Source organism: Podarcis gaigeae (assembly GCF_964106915.1).
Source record: "Podarcis gaigeae genome assembly, chromosome: 2".
NCBI lineage: Eukaryota > Metazoa > Chordata > Lepidosauria > Squamata > Lacertidae > Podarcis > Podarcis gaigeae.
In genome coordinates, this window is record NC_139679.1 from 99,214,861 (window position 1) to 99,234,464 (window position 19,604).

General features: G+C 45.0%; 2 protein-coding genes across 2 annotated transcripts in view; one reads left to right on the forward strand and one right to left on the reverse strand.

Moving 5' to 3' along the window:
• TAFA1 (TAFA chemokine like family member 1) overlaps positions 1-19,604 on the reverse strand; it is a 345,203-nt gene that overhangs the window by 90,598 nt on the left and 235,001 nt on the right. The window lies entirely within an intron of this gene.
• LOC310837913 (uncharacterized protein) lies at positions 6,189-16,397 on the forward strand. Its single transcript, XM_083725144.1, has 2 exons — positions 6,189-7,251; positions 16,386-16,397. Exon 1 carries the CDS (start codon positions 6,316-6,318, stop codon positions 7,231-7,233), a length of 918 nt encoding a protein of 305 aa, XP_083581270.1. The 5' UTR covers positions 6,189-6,315; the 3' UTR covers positions 7,234-7,251; positions 16,386-16,397.

The window sequence follows — 19,604 nt, forward strand, 5'->3', positions numbered from 1 at the left end:
TGACCATCAGGTCCAGTTGTGGGCAACTCTGGGGTTGCGGCACTCATCTTGCTTTATTGGCCGAGGGAGCTGGTGTACAGCTTCCGGGTCATGTGGCCAGCATGACTAAGCCGCTTCTGGCAAACCAGAGCAGTGCACGGAAATGCCGTTTACCTTCCCGCTGGAGTGATACCTATTTATCTACTTGCATTTTGACATGCTTTCGAACTGCTAGGTTGGCAGGAGCAGAGACCTAGCAACAGGAGCTTACCATGTTGCATGGATTCGAACCATCAACCTTCAGATCGGCAAGCCCTAGGCTCTGTGGTTTAACCCACAGCGCCACCCACGTCCCACAGTATGGGAAGCCAGCATAAATGATGCCACTAACGTCGGTGTAAAGTACAGTACACCAGATCCAAACTCAGTTCAGGAGTGAAAGCTTTTTGGAAGTCCAACTGCAATTATTGTCAGACTCTTTCCATCAATGATGTCACTGTTCTAAACCTTTTGGAATCTTTTTAAAGCTGATCATAATATTGTCCCCACAAACAGAATTCTCCTGGAGCTGTTAAGGGTGGGGAAAGCTGCCCCAAATAAATCAAAATCAAACAAACAGCATGCCCACAGCATAAATTCCAGTCCCATTAAAACATGGAGGAGAACCATTTAAAAAATCACTGCACATGAATTGTAATTATAGCTTTTGTGCCACAATAGTCTACATTATGTTTGCTCCGCAAAAGAAGAATTAAGGAATATTAACTCCCTTTGTATGTTGAGAGAGAGCAAGAGAGAGATGATGCCGTGGTGCTTACAGCATAAGAGGCATACAGTCTGCTAGATAAACCCACCAAATTTCTGACCCTACACTGAGAGCTAGGGCAGTGTGCTGGGTAGGATTTCCTAGGCCCCATGCATTGTATGTGGATTCAGCCCTCCATTCCACCCACCAGAGGAATCAAATTTGCATAAAAGCTAGCTATGCTTATGTTCAGCCGCATATTTAGAAATAATTGCTATAATTTGAGTAGCAATACATTATGTCTTACAGAAGTGGACAAGACTGTGACCAGGTCAGGGGCCTCTTACCCTTGTTCCAACTAGTGCTTTTTCCATGGGGAACTCAAGGGTACATAGTACCAGCACCTCTTTTTGTTGTTGTTAAAAAGTGTGGCACTTACTGTAACCACTTCATGGCGAGTACCAGCACCTAATTTTCTAGGGGGGAAAGCACTGTTTCCAACCTCTGATAAATAAGGCAGGGGTGTGAAACCTTTTTTTCGCCTGAAGGTGCATGGAGGCACAGTGAGGGTGGAGTCGGGGAATCCATCAGAGGTCTGTACAGAAGCAATAAGATGTCTGACAGTGGGTAAAACTTTTCCATAATGGAATTTCCATTATCATCTATTAATTACATTTCTACACACCCTTCATCGAAAGATCGCAGGGTGCTTTACAATATAAAACCACAAAACCTTATCTCTGATCTTAGCGCTAAGCACCACAGCACTAAGACAGGATATGTTATCACCACTCTTTACACTGTGGCGCTTAGCACTTGCTCACTCTTTAAAAGGCACCAGGCAAAGCTTTCTCTCCAGTCTCAGCGCTGTGGGACCTGTGGAACTCCAGAACTTCATTAGCCTCAACCATTGGCCATCCTGGCTGGGGCTGATGGGAGCTGGGGTCCAAGAACATCTAGAAGGCTACAGCTTAGCCACCTCTAGTTTATATAGTTGTCAAAAGGTACTTGTGCTGCTGACTAAACTAAACAGCTTTGGCCTTTGTAATTTGCTATGGGGCAGGCAACAGTCTAGGGCAGGGGTCTGCAACCCGCGGCTCCGGAGCCGCATGTGGCTCTTTTACACCTTTGCCGCGGCTCCGGGGCGGATACTAGCGAGGGGAGGAGGCGCATTGTGCGCCCTGACACTCCCCACTGTGACGGGCGCTGTACTGGCTGTGATGTCGCATGGGGGCGGTGCGTGCGTTAGTCACGCACTGTCCCAATGTCACCTTCCCACCCGCTGTCAGATCGCGGCTCTGGAGATATATTTGTTTTAAATGTCGCAATGGTTTTGCGGCTCCCAGTTTTTTTTCTTCTTCGGAAATGGGTCCAAGTGGCTCTTTTTGTCTTAAAGGTTGCAGACCCCTGGTCTAGGGTAGACTTCCTCAACCCAGTGCCTGACAGATGTTCTGGATTACAACTCTCATCAACCTCAACCAGTGTTAAGGATTGGACTCAAGAGAGCAAGATGGAGGAGGAGGAATGGTGGAGAAGAGGGAGGCAGCTGCAGGAGAAAAGAGAGGCAGCCTTGATTTACAACAGGGCTTTGAGGGGTTTGAAGAAAGTCATAACTCAGAGATAGATGAACACAAAAGTTGGGCAGTGATAGAAGAAGGGGGAGGGGCTGCAGCAGGGCAGCCAGATGACACATTGTCACTGGAAAGTATTTCTGATTCCCCTTCTCCCAGGTCTCGACGTTTGTTAAGAGTGCAGGAACAACAGAATCAGAGATATTTGACCATGGGGGGGGGGGGCACCATAAGGGAAGATGCTGTTGCTAGGAAGGAGGAGCCCAGTTTGGAGCAACGCCATTGTTAAGGCTTGTTGTGCTATTTTGCCTCTCGCCATTAGGACCTTGTTTTCTCTACTCTTGCTGCAACCAGGGGAGGAATAGCTTTCCCAAAGCCTTGACAGAGCCTTGACCAATCATATGGCCAATCATAGAGTCATAGAATTGTAGTGTTGGAAGGGACCCTGAAGATAACCTAGGTCAGTGTTTTTCAACCACTGTTCCGTGGCACACTAGTGTGCCACAAGATGTTGCCTGGTGTGCCGTGGGAAAAATTGAAAAATTCGAAAGATTTAAAAATAAAGTATTTTATAATTTTTCATATTTCTGTTTACTTACTATTTCATAATAAAGTAATTATAAAATACTTTCTTTGTGTTTATTTGATTCCTATTCAAGAGAATTACTTTATATATAGTCAATATAGGCACAGAGTTAATTTTTTTAACATTTTCTAATGGTGATGTGCCTCGTGATTTTTTTCATGAAACAAGTGTGCCTTTGCCCAAAAAAGGTTGAAAAACACTGACCTAGGTCCCATATGGGGTTTGAACTGGCGACCGTGGTGTTATGATGAGGAATGATGGGCATTGTAGTCCTTCAAATTCTGCAGACTACCAGGCTGCCAAAGGCTGGTCTAGGAGCTTTCTCAGCAGCCCAAAAGCAATGTACTTTGGGGCAGGGGAGGGATAGGGGTCTAAAGTATCAAAATATTGGGAGCTAGTGTTGTGCAGTGGTTAGAGTAACAGACCTGGGAGGCCAGAGTTCAAATCCCCTCTCAGCCATGAAGCTCACCACGTGGCCTTGGGTCAGACACAGTCTCTCAACCTAACCTATGTCACAGAGGTGTTACGAGGATAAAATGGGGAGATTGAGAACCTAGAGCACCTTTGAGGAAAGGTGGGATAGAAATTAGACAAATAAATAAACGTCAAGCCACTGTAACATTAGTATTAGTATTCAGCTCCGAGGCATCATGACTTTTCTCAGTGCAACTTTCAAATCACAGGCAAACTCGTTTTTAACATTCTTGTGATATCCTTTAACTTTTCAGAATAGCTCTCTCTTTTTGTCTTACAGACTCAGACAATATGAGATATCATTATTGGTTTCTAAAAATCTCAGCAGATTACAAGGCATCCCCAGCACTCAGTGTAAAGTGCAGATTGGACCTTTGTGGGGTTTAAATCGGTGAACACAAGGGAAGTGGATTTTGCAGCTTGAAGGATATTTGCCTACAGCATAATTCCAATAATGGAAGTAATATCAGATCATATAAAGTTGAAGCTTTCACTCTACAGAACTGAGAAATGATGGGAGAGGTATACTGGGAATTTCCCTTTCAGATTAAATATTTGAGACGTGAATGTCTGAGACAATCATAATCCTCTGGAAATTACCTTGCTATCTCAAGAAGAGGAAGAATGAGAGACACTTTTCTGTATTACAATTAAGACACAGAAATCTTATTTTCAGCAAGATTTTAAAGAGAAGCGGAAAGCATTTGGGGGTTTAAATTTCAGTTATATTAGGCTTAGGCTCAATTCAGAGATTGTGCCATGTGATCTTCAAAGCAATGTTTTGCAGGTGAGATACGTGCCATGGGTTCATGCACACACACCCTCTTCGCCACTTCAAATGTATGGAATCTCCTAGTTTGTCCTCACTTTGCTTGGTCTGGCATCTCAGTCAGGTAAACTATTACTGCTGAAATGCCCCCACCAGTCAGGTGCTGCGCTGGTGCCTCCCCAGTTCCTGTCATTTGCCATGAAGTGCCCGTGATGTCACAAAAGGACATGGTCACTAAGGAAACAGAGGCAGCTGTTAGTGGGAGTTCCCAGAGTCCTGCAGGACTGTTAAGCCACTCTGGGAATTCTAGCTTTGTGTGAGGAACAGGGGTCTCCTCACAACTCTCAACTCCCTTAAACTACATTTCCCAGAATTCTTTAGGGGGAAGCCATGGCTAATGGCACCTCAAGTCTTCATATTCCACACCATGATACTTGCTATCATCCTGCTCTGCTAGTTAATTCTCCCCTTCTTAATTATTAGGTTCATATGCGATCCTTATAGCGGGTGGCGCTGTGGGTTAAACCACAGAGCCTAGGACTTGCCAATCAGAAGGTTGAGGGTTCGAATCCCCGCGACGGGGTGAGCTCCCGTTGCTCGGTCCCTGCTCCTGCCAACCTAGCAGTTCGAAAGCACGTCAAAGTGCAAGTAGATAAATAGGTACCGCTCCAGCGGGAAGGTAAATGGCGTTTCTGTGCGCTGCTCTGGTTCACCAGAAGCAGCTTAGTCATGCTGGCCACATGACCCAGAAGCTGTATGCCGGCTCCCTCGGCCAATAAAGCAAGATGAGCACCGCAACCCCAGAGTTGGCCACGACTGGACCTGATGGTCAGGGGTCCCTTTACCTTTACCTTAACCTTGTCTACTCAGAAGAAAGTCCAGTTAAATTCAATGGAGCTTACTCCCAGGTAAGTGGGCTTGGGACTGCAGCCTTAGATATCTTTGAAGAGCTACAGGACAAGACAATATATACATAGTCAGGAAATTTCCCTTATTTATATTTATTGCTACACAACACAGAGTACTAACCACTATACGATCACGGCCATTTATTGCTTTGCACAATTCAATAGAATTTCTGTTTTAGGAATTAAAAGAGAGACTTATTTGACTAACGGGTTTATTTAGTTTACTGAATCCTTAACCAATTCTGGAAATTGTGTGCATAAGAAAGAATGCCTCTTCCTGTGAAACACACTCCCAAAATAAAGATATATAGCAAATGGAAATCTGCAACTAATGGATTATGGCTGCATAGAAGTGTGTGGCAATGAGGATGGTGTCTGCCTTCTGTGCTAGCATGACTTGTTTTCTGCAAGACTTTTATCGGGTTTTTAGAAAAAGAAGCCTATCTCCTTTTTCAGAGGAGGCAAGAAATTGAATTTATTTGTAGCCTAGGGATGCAGAAAACTACCACATCTAATCTATGGCAGCTTCAGAGTTGAAACGCGGGAGGTTCCCGAGACATCACCATTCAGCTTGGCATGGGGGATCATGGATGCAGTTGTCATTTTGCCACTTTTAGTTAGCCACCAGGATGGGAGATCTTCCCTACCCCACATCCCTCTCATGGCACTTATTTCTGTCTTAATAGCAAAGGACGGCAAAGTGTCTCATTGGCTTTCAAAACGTTGAACGCATGTAGAGTTCTAAATGATTTATTTCTGGCTCTTCCTGCTCTAGCACTTTCCCCCACCCCCTTTCCAAATATTAAGATATATGTAATCGACTCTGGCAGTTCACTTTGCAAATGTAATAGAAATAATTATAAGGAGGTCCAAAGGTTGCCAGCAAAGGAAATGTAACAAGATTTTTTTTTTTAAGGACTATTGACTTTCGTGAAAAATATATGTGGAACCTAAGGATACTGCAGATCAACTGAAAAATAAATTAATGATTTATGCTGCATCATCATGGGACTGAAACTGCCTTGGTTGCATTGGTTGACGATCTCCGGCGGGACAAAGGTGAGAGCTGTTTCCTAGTTCTGCTGGATCTCTCAGCGGCGTTTGATACCATCGACCATAACATCCTTCTGGACCGTCTTGAGGGGCTGGGAGCTGGGGGCACTGTCCTACAGTGGTTCCGCTCCTTCCTCCTGGGCCGTGTTCAGAAAGTGGTGGTGGGGGATGAGTGTTCAGACCCCTGGGCTCTCACTTGTGGGGTGCCTCAGGGTTCTGTCCTCTCCCCCATGCTTTTCAACATTTACATGCAGCCGCTGGGAGAGATCATCAGGAGGTTTCGGCTGGGTGTTCATCAGTATGCAGATGATACCCAGCTCTACCTCTCTTTTAAATCAGAACCAGTGAGGGCAGTGAAGGTCCTGTGTGAGTGTCTGGAGGCGGTTGGAGGATGGATGGCGGCTAACAGATTGAGGCTGAATCCTGACAAGACAGAAGTACTGTTTCTGGGGGACAGGAGGCGGGCAGGTGTGGAGGATTCCCTGGTCCTGAATGGGGTAACTGTGCCCCTGAAGGACCAGGTGCGCAGCCTGGGAGTCATTTTGGACTCACAGCTGTCCATGGAGGCACAGGTCAAATCTGTGTCCAGGGCAGCTGTTTACCAGCTCCATCTGGTACGTAGGCTGAGACCCTATCTGCCTGCGGACTGTCTCGCCAGAGTGGTGCATGCTCTGGTTATCTCCCGCTTGGACTACTGCAATGCACTCTACGTGGGGCTACCTTTGAAGGTGACTCGGAAACTACAACTAATCCAGAATGCGGCAGCTAGACTGGTGACTGGGAGCGGCCGCCGAGACCATATAACACCGGTCTTGAAAGACCTACATTGGCTCCCAGTATGTTTCCGAGCACAATTCAAAGTGTTGGTGCTGACCTTTAAAGCCCTAAACGGCCTCGGTCCAGTATACCTGAAGGAGCGTCTCCACCCCCATCATTCTGCCCGGACGCTGAAGTCCAGCGCCGAGGGCCTTCTGGCGGTTCCCTCATTGCGAGAAGCAAAGCTACAGGGAACCAGGCAGAGGGCCTTCTCGGTAGTGGCGCCCACCCTGTGGAACGCCCTTCCAGCAGATGTCAAAGCGATAAACAACTACCTGACATTCAGAAGACATCTGAAGGCAGCCCTGTTCAGGGAAGTTTTTAACGTGTGATATTTTACTGTATTTTTGGTTTTTATGGAAGCCGCCCAGAGTGGCTGGGGAGGCCCAGCCAGATGGGCGGGGTATAAATAATAAATTATTATTATTATTATTATTATTATTATTATTATTATTATTATTATTATCTCTCCCCCCCCCCCCCCCCGCTTTTGGACCCAAAGAGATTTTACAAAGGCAAATAGGACAATGCAAGCCTATCACTTTTAGAAATATTTGCAAGTAAAGGTAAAGGGACCCCTGACCATTAGATCCAGTCATGACCGACTCTGGGGCTGCGCGCTCATCTTGCTCTATAGGCTGAGGGAGCCAGCGTTTGTCCACAGACAGCTTCCGGGTCATGTGGCCAGCATGACGAAGCCGCTTCTGGCGAACCAGAGCAGCACACGGAAATGCCATTTACCTTCCCACTGGAGCGGTACCTATTTATCTACTTGCACTTTGACGTGCTTTCAAACTGCTAGGTTGGCAGGAGCTGGGACTGAGCAACGGGAACTCACCCTGTCATGGGGATTCAAACCGCCGACCTTCTGATCGGCAAGTCCTAGGCTCTGTGGTTTAACCCACAGCGCCACACGCGTCCCTATATTTGCAGGAGCAGGGCAGAAAAGAATGCTTAGCATATGTATATGGGATTAGGAGACATCAATTGGTCACCATACAGATTAACCAATGTCCAGAACTCAATGAGCCACAAATAGAGAACAGTTTCAATTGAATCATGTAGCTCAGTGGTAGAACAAATGTTGTTGCTTGAGGCTCAGATGGCCTTGGTGGCATGCAGGGCCTTCCATCAGCTTCAGTTGGTGGCCAAGCTGTGCCTCTTTCTGGACAGGGATAGCCTAACTACTGTTTTCTATGCTCTGGTGAGCTCAAGGTTAGATTAGTGCAACACGTGGGGCTTTCTCTTCAGTCAGTTCAGAAACTTCAACTGGTGCAGAATTCATTGGCCACATTGCTTACTGTGGCAAAATGGTTTGAACAAAGCAACCTTAGCTGGCTGCCACTTAGCTTCTAGGCCTAATTCAGAGTGCTGGTTCTGACCCATAAAGCCTTAAATGGCTCAGGACCGTGATACCTCTGGTTTCCTCTAGAAGCTTTGTACTTCGTATGATCCCTGACCGGTGACCATGCTGGCTGGGGCTGATGGGAGTTGTAGTCCAAAACAGGGCACCAGGTTGTGAAGGTTGTTGTAGGTATTCATCTGATTTTCTGAGGCAACTTATACTACATAGCCACCATGACAACATTAGGTCCATGCAAAGTAGTAACTTCAAATGACTCAGGCTGCCAAGACAAGCCAAGGCAAGTCATGAAGGAAATCAAGTTTGACCAAGAAGACAGTTATATGGCCAAGGTGGTCAACAATTCAGCAAGTGGGTACAGTGCTACCTCGGGTTAAGAACTTAATTCGTTCTGAAGGTCCATTCTTAACCTGAAACTGTTCTTAACCTGAAGACCACTTTAGCTAATGGGGCCTCCCGCTACCGCCGTGCCGCTGGAGCACGATTTCTGTTCTCATCCTGAAGCAAAGTTCTTAACCTGAAGCACTATTTCTGGGTTAGCCGAGTCTGTAACCTGAAGCATCTGTAACCTGAAGTGTCTGTAACCTGAGGTACCACTGTATATGCAACAATGGAGACCAGCAGACACCAGCAAAGGATGGTGTGAAACAAAGATGAGACAGGTTTAATGGAAATAGCAAGATGGCAGAAGTGGTGATCCAAAACTGGGGCACTTCCAGCAAAAGCAGGGGTACAACCAAGATGTGAGCCTGGGCAGCATTGTTTTGGAAGCTGATATTTGCTGCCCTACAGTTATATGAGGGGAAAGTGCCACTCAGCCAGTGTAGGCCAGTCTGTGTGGTTAATGTTCCTCAGCTGGGCTTGGTGGGACTCGGGAGGAGGGCAACAGCTTGAAATCACTTGCATTTGCATGCAGCAGTGAAGATAGTCCCTGGTGCTTCCTGGCAACCTAGCAATGGGTCAAGGGTTGCTGCTGTCCAGCATCCTCCCATGCACATCTGAGACAAGTAACCAGTATAGCTCTTTAGCCAAGGAAAAGCAGAACATCCCTTCAATGCGTCTCTAGAAACCGGCTAATGGATCCCTTAGCCGTACTTGTACATATGAAGGAGCATGCACTTGGCTAACTGTGCTTAAATAGAGGAACACAGGTCTGTAATGGGCAGAATATTGATCAGCTGGGAGGAGAGATTTTGGACAGTTAAAACAGTTGAGAAAAACGGTGGGAGAGCTAAGTATATCCCAAGCAAAAGGAAACTGAAATCTAATAGGGCTCGAGTAAAGGCTAATCTAGTTTGACAGAAAAATTCTAAGCGATTAGAAAACTAACCAAGTGGTCATTTAGGCCTAATGATGTTCAGAATGGGCCTAGAGGGCAGGCAGAGACTTTTGTGCAGTGCTTCTCTCCTGTTTTCCAGCACAGGGCTCTTAAAGAAATGGAAAGAGATATGCTTGATTTACACAAAATCTCGGGGTGGCAGTAAATAAATCGGAACTAGGCAATGAGAAGGAGGAACATGAACCAGGTGTTTGTAAAATAGGAATACAGAAAGCTCCTTGTGCTGAGTCACATCACATAAGGTGTGCAAAAATCTACACATCCACTAGTAGCTGCAGCCTTGAGGTAGGCAGATTAGACAAACAAACCTACGAGCGTCTACTAGTCCTGATGGTTGTGTTTTGCCTTTCCCCCATTTTAATTTTTCATTAGATTTTTCCAAAGTTTCACAAATTGGCTTCAAATCAATTAATTACATTATTTCATATATTGACTTCTCTCCCCCCCCACAGCGTTTTTGTTCAAACCCCTTTCTACTGCATTATATATCAAACTCTTAGCTATTACAAAAATCCTTCTAATAAAATTACTTTATCCTTTTTCTTCCGCTGCTCCTGTCCCAAATCCTGCCCACGATTTCATTTGATTATGGTACTTTTTCAAATAGTCCAATGGAGAAGCCTCCATTCTTCTGTAGAAAGTTCATCGTTTTGATCTCTTAATATTGCTGTCAGCTTTGTCGTTCCTGCATAGTCCATTACTTTTAAAAGCCATTCCTCCTTCATTGGAACCTTCACTTCTTTCCATTTCTGTACATATAACATGGTGCGTTCTGCCTTCACTGAGTGAGGCAATATGCCTCTGAATAAAGGACCCCTGGACGGTTAAGTCCAGTGAAAGGGGTTGCGGCACTCATCTCGCTTCAGGCTGAGGGAACCGGCGTTTGTCCACACACAGCTTTCTGGGTCATGTGGTCAGCATGACTAAACTGCTTCTTCATGATCAAGGTGTCTCCCCTGCCAGGTAACTGCTTCTTGTGCAACAGAACATCATGGCGGAAGCCAGAGAGCACGGAAACATCGTTTACCTTCCTGCCGCAGCGTTACCTATTTATCTACTTGCACTGGCATGCTTTCAAACTGCTAGGTTGGCAGGAGCAGGGACTGAGCAACGGGAGCTCACCCCGTCGCGGGGATTTGAACTGCCGACCTTCTGATCGGCAAGCCCAAGAGGCTCAGTGGTTTAGACCACAGTGCCACCCGCCTCTGAATACCCGCTTCTGGGTATCATGAGTGTGGGAAGGGGATTCACACTTGGGGTCTGCTTGTGGGCTTCCCAAAGGTGTCTGGTGAGCCATCACGAGAACTGAATGCTAGACTAGATGGGCCTTTGGTGTGATGTAGGAGGGCTCTTATATTTTAAGTGAACAGGTGGGGGAGAAGAAGATGTTTGGAAGGTCGTAGATGGGAAGCAGGCTCAGAAATGGATGCTAGAGTGGTGGGAGAAGATTGAGAGGCTCCAGAGAAGGTGCTGGGGAGCTGCGGAAGCGGCAACAAATCAACACAGATTGGCTCAGAAGCAGCTGAGTGTTTTCTCAGTTTTGGGGGTAGGAAGATGGATTAACTCATCTTATTCTGAGGCAATGTGCCCTTCACTAATTCAGACTCATTTTTACAACTCACTCTTCTGTTCAGTCTTGGTGCTCACTGAGAAAACTTCACATTGAATATGGTGAGCCAATTATTCAAATCCACAGCTAGTGTGGTAACTTCTAGACAGACACCAGAGCGGGTGTGGAAGATACATTTCAGTGCTTTGTCTACAAATATTCAGCAGTTATACCAAAAGAGAACACTACAGTTCTCTGTAACCATGGTAACCTGCAGTCACTGCATTTGAAAGAAAAGTACCAAGCACCATTTGACTTAAATGTATGACTTTTTATTTATTATTGAATTAAAGGACACATTTCCACTTATATTCTTTATTATGATGGGCAAGATGCTGTATCTGTTATTGCCTTGCTAAGTTTTTTTTCATTGTTTGCAAGCTTTTATTTATAGAAATGTTTTTCATTTTTGCTTATATGTCTGCTATGCCCTAACCTGAAGGGAGTTACATGCTAATGAAAGAAGAAAAGCATCTCTGCAAACATAGCTGTTTTTCAAAACTCTAACACTTTAGCTGCCTCCTATTTTATTAGGATACAGCCGGATGGACTGCATCTGTTTTAAATGTACCAAATAAGCTGGGTTGCAGATTCTCCTCATAGCTAAGAATAGAATAAGAGTCATAGATTTGGAAGGGATCCCAAGGGCCATCTTGTTCAGCCCTCTGCAGTGCAGTAATCTCAGCTAAAGCATTCATGACTATTATTATTAGTATTATTATTATAATAATAATACCCCACCCATCTGACTGGGTTTCGCCAGCCACTCTGGGCAGCTTACAACATATCTGAAAACATAATAAAAACATCAGTCCTTAAAGACTTCCCTAAACAAAGCTGTCTTCAGATGTCTTCTGAAAGTCAGTTCCACAGGGAGGGCGCCACTACAGAGAAGGCCCTCTGCCTGGTTCCCTGTAACTTCACTTCTCACGGTGAGGGAACCACCAGAAGACCCTCGGAGGAGGACCTCAGTGTCCAGGCTGAGCAATGGGGGTGGAGGCGCTCCTTCAGGTATACTGGGCCAAGCCCATTTAGGGCTTTAAAGGTCAGCAACACTAACACTTCGAATTCTGCTTGGAAACACACTGGGAGCCAATGAAGATCCTTTAGAACTGGTGTTATATAGTCCAAGTGGCCACTCCTGGTCAACAGTCTAGCTGCCGAATTCTGGATTAGTTGCAGTTTCCAAGTCGCCTTCATAGGTAGCCCCACACAGAGTACATTGCAGTAGTCCAAGCAGGAGATAACCAGAGCATGCACCACTCTGGCGAGACAGTCCGCAGGCAGATAGGGTCTCAGCCTACGTACCAGATGGAGCTGGTAAACAGCTGCCCTGGATGCAGAATGGACCTATGCCTCCATGGACAGCTGTCAGTCCAGAATGACTCCCAGGCTCCCCACCTGGTCCCCACAAGTGAGAGCCTAGGGGTTTGTACATTCATCCCCCAACATCACTTTCTGGACATGGCCCAGGAGAAAGGAGTGGAACCCCTGTATAACAGTGCCCCCAGCTCCCCACAAATGGCCATACAACCTCTGGTTAAAAACCTCCACAGAACGAGAGCCCTACCACCTTCCAAGGGAGTTCATTCCACTGTTGAACAGCTCTTACCATCAGAACTTCTTCTGGATGTTTAGTCGAAATCTCCTTTCTCATAACTCGAAGCCATTGGTTCGGGTTCTACACTCTGGAGTAGGAGAAAACAAGCTTGCTCCATCTTCCATGGTTCCTTCTGATATGGTGAACTATAATTCACTTCATCCTTACCCCATTGGCCAGACTGGGTGGGATTGGTTGCAGTTGCAGTCCACACCATCTGAAGGCCACTATATTGGCTACTCCTAATCCAAACATTCATTTAACAAGACATAAAGAGTGGTTTCTTTTATTACCACAGAATATTTTAAATGAGTTTGCAGTAAATACCGGAGCCAAGAGCGAGGACGGCGGAGGGCGGAGACATTCTTTCACCTTCTTTTTGAATCACGAGATCTAAACACATCCCGCGATCAACTGCAATAGACCGCGATCTTCAGGGGATCGACCTGTCAATCGCGGTTGACCGGTTGGACATCCCTGCTTTAGTAGATGGGTTTTAATGTGCAACTGGGAATCCAACACAACAGTTGCACTAGTGGAAACCTGTTGTGCCACAGACTGTGCAAGAAAGTTACAAGCAAAATGTGGAACATTCCTTTGCATACAACCCTATCTGTATGTTTCCTTCCTTCCTTCCTTCCTTCCTTCCTTCCTTCCTTCCTTCCTTCCCTCCCTCCCTCCCTCCCTCCCTCCCTCCCTCCCTCCCTTCCTTTCTTTCTTTCTTTCTTTCTTTCTTTCTTGATATTTATAATATTCTATGAAATATTGAAACAGAAAATTCAGCCTAGTGTTCATTAACTGCATTCACCACAATTCTCAACTGTAGAATGGGGGAAAATGTATTCAAGTGTAGATTACATATATTACTCCAGCATGAAAAGGAAAAATTCGGGGCATAAAGCACAGCGTGAGCTATTAATATCTCCCCTGTTGTACACATGTGCATCTCTTCCCAATACTATCAAGTCTTTAAAGTCAATAGCTGTATTTCCAAGTGAACCAGAGGGAATAGTAAACAATTGCCACACAACACTTTGCATCTATATTCTCTAAATGAATGGAAAAGTTGGGGGTTCTTTATTTACTTGGGCGAGGGGATCTTTGCAATTGTCAGTGATGATAATGAAAACTTACTGTTTCTGTCAAGTATGTTAACCCTGCTAAATACAAGGAGCCTTATAAAAGCAGGTTACTATAGTTACCACAGTATTCTGGTTTTTTTATTATTATTTCCAACTCTAAATGCAGTATTTTTTGGTGTGCGTAAACAGCTGAACTGCATTTTTCAACTTGAATCTAAGGCACCACAGGAACTGCTTTGATTTTAAATCTGCTGATCAAGCCCAGCACATTAAAGGTAAAAGACACGAGGAGGAAAGGAGAACTATTCTCCAAGATAAAAATGAAAAGTGACAAGAGGATCCACTCTCTTCTGAGAGCTTGAAAAATATGAACAGCTCCTTCCATGATTTTCTACTGAAAATTAGTAAGTAACTCATGTTGCAGGAAATGCTCCAGATTAGCCAGATGCAAAAAAAGAGAGAGGATAATATAAGGGGCATTTATTTACACATTATGTTCAGTGGTTGGCATTCACCCAAATGTTACTCAGAATAGATCTATGGAAATGAATGGACCTAATGTAGACATGCTTATTCATTGAATGGGTCTACTCTGAGTAAGACTTGGCATAATGCCACACAATCAGTGTACAATCTGTGTTCTCATGTGAATAATTGAGCCGTATACTTGTACATTTGCTTCAATGGGACATTCAACAAGAGTACACAGTATTTGAGCAGCACAAATCAGCTCGTTTACAGGGCAGTGTTTAACTGCCATGTCCCATCAGTGCAAGGAGTTTGACTTCTGCAACATGACTTCTCCTCTCTCCTCTCTCCTCTCTTCCTGCTCCACTCACTCCTCCCCAAATCTGTTCCAGAAAAGGGGAGGGTGTTCTGTTGTGCAAGCAGAGATTTTTCCGCTGACTGTAAGTTCACATAGCACTATGTTGGATACAAGCAACACTCTTTCACATCCACTCTTGTGCATGTGTAGAAGTACACAGAATAGATATACAAGCTAACATGAACACGCCTATTAACAGAATCATTCAAAATTACCCAAGTGGTCAAGGCTTTCGAATTTCAAAGCTCTTTTGTGGCTCTGCCACAAAATAAGAGAGGACCACTCATCCATTAGCATTTGCCTGAACATGACTCATTCCTCCTGATGAGGTCCTCCTTTGCCTCTCTTACAAAGCAGTTAAGAGCCATTCCTTCCAGTCTAAGGACACCATGAACAAGGCCTAATTTATCATTTAGGAATTGCTCACGATCACCATTCCTTCTTTCATATGGAAGCATATGTTTTGGGGCCACAATCTGTGTCACACACATGGATGGTTTAGCTGGGATTCGGAGCCTCAGAAATCTCATCGTCCTCAAAGCTAACCTCTTATAAGTGGTTATCAGAGTTCAGAGGTTATTACTAGAGTTAAGAGCTTCTGATATGCACTTTGGCAGATGGGAAATCGCTTCCGCTATCTGTGAAATAATGGTATTATTTTGATCACTGACTACTTTTGACTCACTTACAGTCATTCTTCCTGTCAAAGTGTTGCTCAGCACCAGGGTTTACCCACTTCAGAGGGTGGTAAAAGCTCTGCTAAGGGTGAGGTCCCCGACAAAGTGGTCGATTCAGCTCCAAGGCTCAGGCCAAGAAGTCCTTGGTGTGAGGAAAGTAGATAGCAAGATTTCACTCTCTCTGTCTGTCTCTCTGAATACTCGAACTTGGGATTCAATGAAACCAAATGCTGGAAAATTCAGGGCAGACAACAGAAAGTACTTCTTCAAATAGCAAACTGTGGAATCTGCTCCCAGAAGAGGCTTAGAGAAATTTATGGAGGATAAAGCTATAAATGGCTGCCAGCCATAATAGCTATGAACTACTTCCACATAATCTCCAACATTTCTCTGATGAAAATAGGGATGCCCTATTGCTGCTGCATCATCATCATCATCATCATCATCATTATTATTCTATTTATACCCCACCCATCTGACTTGGTTGCTCCAGCCACTTCCAACATATACTTCTAAGGAGAAGCAGGACATTCCAGGATCAAATCAGAAACCAGGGCTGCTTCTGTAAATCCCTGGATGTCATTGGAGAACAGGGACACTTGGAGGGCCTGCTCCCACTGTCAAATAGGTATGCCTCTGAAGATTGGTTTCTGGGAATCACAAGTGGGGAGAGCGCTGTTGCACTCAGACTCTGCTTGCAGGCTTCCCAAAGGCCCCTGTTTGGCTACTGTGCTGGATTAGAACACCCACTGGCCTGATCAAGCAAGGTTCTTAACACATCACAGCAATCTGACTGTCATGAATGAGTCAGCTCCCAGGGAAGGGCTGCATCCAACTGAAGAAAGTAGCCAGGAACAGAGAGGGTTAACTACCATGCAGGATGAGCATTGGCTAGCGCCAACTCCCCTGCCCCTTGGAATGCCGGTTGATAAGGGAATGGCTGAGAGCCGGCTAGAATGCAGTCAAGGCTCGCCAGAAGCACTATCAGATGGGAAAGAGTTAAGAGACAGCTTCTCAGAGAATGGAGAAGAGGCAGGAGCTGACCCACTCAGCTCGAGGTCTCAGCGAATGGGAGGGTTGCAAGACAGAAAACAAAACGAAAGATGTAAGAAGCAAAAGTTCAGTTGCTTCTGGTCACGTGGGAAACAGTCTTCAGAAGGGTCATCATGACTGATGATGGCAGAGGCTGTGTTAAGCCATCTGGAACTATCTGTTTGTTTTGACAATAAAGCATCCTTTTTAATTAACTACACTCACTGTGTTATCAAGCCAGGGACTGGACTCCTGACACTCACCTAGAGGTTACCAGAGCATAGACAACAGTAGTTAGTCTATCCCTGTCCAGACAGAGGCATAGTTGGGCCACATGCTGAAGCTGATGGAAGGCACTCTGCACCACCCAGTCCACCTGAGCGTCAAGTGACAGCAAAGGATCCAGGAGTACCCCCAAACTATGTACCCATTCCTTCAGAGGGAGTGTAACCCCATCAACATCAGGCAACCTTCCATCCACCCGGTCTAGGGAACTGCCCACTAATAGTGCCTTGTCTTATCTGGATTGAGCTTCAGTTTGTTGGCTCTCATCCAGTCCATTACCAAGGCAAGACACTGGTCCAGCACTTCCACTGCCTCTACTGAAGATGTAAAGGAGAAGTAAAGTTGTGTGCCATCAGCATATTGCTGACAGCATACTCCAAACCTCCGGATAACCCCACTCAGCGGTTTCATGTCAATGTTAAACAACATAGGTGATAAAATTGAACCCTGAGGAACATCGCGTTATCCTGGCTGTGGGCTGCCCTGACAGCTTTTCTGAAAAGCAGCCTCAAAATCCTAGAAATCAATAAAAATGAATTTTTTAAAAGCAAGAGTAGGCACTGCTACTGCAACCAGTCTTTGTATAATAATGGCAGTTGCTGGTCGTGCTCAGGTGCCTGTGGTTGTGGTAATCTACCAAGTGGCTCCAATATTTTGCCCACCTCATGAGATGAGAAGACTCCCTGGAAAAGACCCTGATGTTGGGAAAGATGGAGGGCACAAGGAGAAGGGGACGACAGAGGACGAGATGGCTGGACAGTGTTCTCGATGCTACCAGCATGAGTCTGACCAAACTGCGGGAGGCAGTGGAAGACAGGAGGGCCTGGCGTGCTCTGGTCCATGGGGTCACGAAGAGTCGGACACAACTAAATGACTAAACAACAACCAAATGGCTGAATGAGGGAGCTCCTGCCCTTTCTATCTGTGTGGCAGAGCAGAGCAGAACTTCCTTTCTACATGTCACAGACAGCATATTGCCAAATGCCGCTGGAAACGTAGAGCCGTCCCTGTTCTGATAGTACCCAAAGATCAGATTAACATACTGTTGCTACTCCTTTCTTGATCTGTGATCAAATAAGTGAAAATGGAATCTGTCATGAGCAAGAATCCAAATCTTGCTTTGTACTTCTCTTTCATCCCAATCATTAACATTCATCTGCCTTTTGTCAGAGGGGTACGTGTATTTGGTTAAAGTCTGCATCCCTAAACTATCAATTTCACGACGCTGTTGCTCTCCTCTGATGATTGGCTAAACCAGATAAGCAATCTGCCCTTGCACTGAGCAGAAATAATGAACATGGCAATAACAACCCAGAACACTGCAAAAAACTTGGTTTCTGAAGACAATCCATATCCAATCCTGATCAGGCATATGGAGAATGCTGAATGCTGCAGGCATGACACACAGGCTGGAACAAAGGGAGAAGAAAGACTGGAGGCAGGCAGGCAGGGTCAGTTCTGGACCAGGCAGCCGGTTCTGGACAAGGCAGGCTTTTTACAGACCACAGGCACAGCTTAGGAAGCTGATGACTTGTTTTATGTTCCTTGGGCCTATTACTCCATGCTAATGGATAGCCTTCAAGCCTAGAGCCCAGCACACCTGCCTCACCATGATTTTGTATTAAATTTATCTTTATTTCCTAGCAGGCTCAATAAGACCCTCAATGGGTAGGGGTGTGTGAGGATGCTGACCTCTCAATGGAACCGGCCTCAAGGATTTCATTCATTTTGCGGGGCCTGCTGAAAACCTTTCTAGTCCTACCTACTGTACCTACTTACCTACCTACCTACAGGCATTTGCAGGCAATTAAGAACACATCTTTCCATAATAGCTGGGTGATGGTTTCTGATTTTGCATCTTATGTTGTTTTTATTATTCTTGTAAACATATGCATATATCCATGTAAACTAGTGCTGATAGGCAAAGGAGTGGGATAACATTTTAGCCCAGAATCATTACCTTCATAAAGATATAGCTGATTACTGTGCAACACTTGGTAGCAGGATAAATGAGGGAAGTTTTGCTATACAATATTCACATATGAGCCCGAAAGCTCGGGTTCCATAAAAAGTAGTCCTACATTACTAGAATTAAACTGTGCAGTAATGCATCTCATCAAGATGCAGTTCCAGTGTATCTGCATTTGAACTCAAGTAGCTTAGCAGCATGTGCATATTCCTGCTCCTTACAACAATCCTGTGAGGTAGGCTAGGGTGAAAGAGAATGACAGGCGTAAATTTCAAGACTGACTGAACCTATGTGTCTGTAGTTCTGGTTCATCTTCCTGTTGTGAACATCTTTGCAAGACTCTTTCCACCTTACAAAGACATGTTTTTGTCTCCACAGAGGCAATGGAGATGAAGAATGACCTGCAGTGAGTTTCCACATTCTTTATTTCTGAAACCAATTATGGTTGCTAATAGTCAACCAGGTTGCCCAATGAAAAATCATTTGTCATCGCCCAAGCACTTAAAAGCAAAGAATGAATAATTAAGGACATCATGCATCTTTCACCAAATCAATGAAATTAAACAATAACAACAGATTAGTTACTGTTAAACAAAGAAACATTGTCTTAATCACAGGCTGTAATGGCTCCCTTTGTCCTTCAAGGGTATTTTATTAGAATTAGAAAGAATTTACATGAATGTTTGCCAATGAAGAAACAGAGCAAGACATTTCACACCGAAATGCCTTAAAAGAAATTAGAATCATAATGCTTGTTCATAATCTATATTATATTTAAACAGAACCTGTTTTAATGCCACTTTGAAGATTGTGATGAAAAACACACCTGGGTAAGGGCAAACTTTAGCTTAGCTCCCTACCTCTGTTAGACATTCAAAACTATTGAGTTATTGGCATCCTTATTCTGCACAAGAACACAGC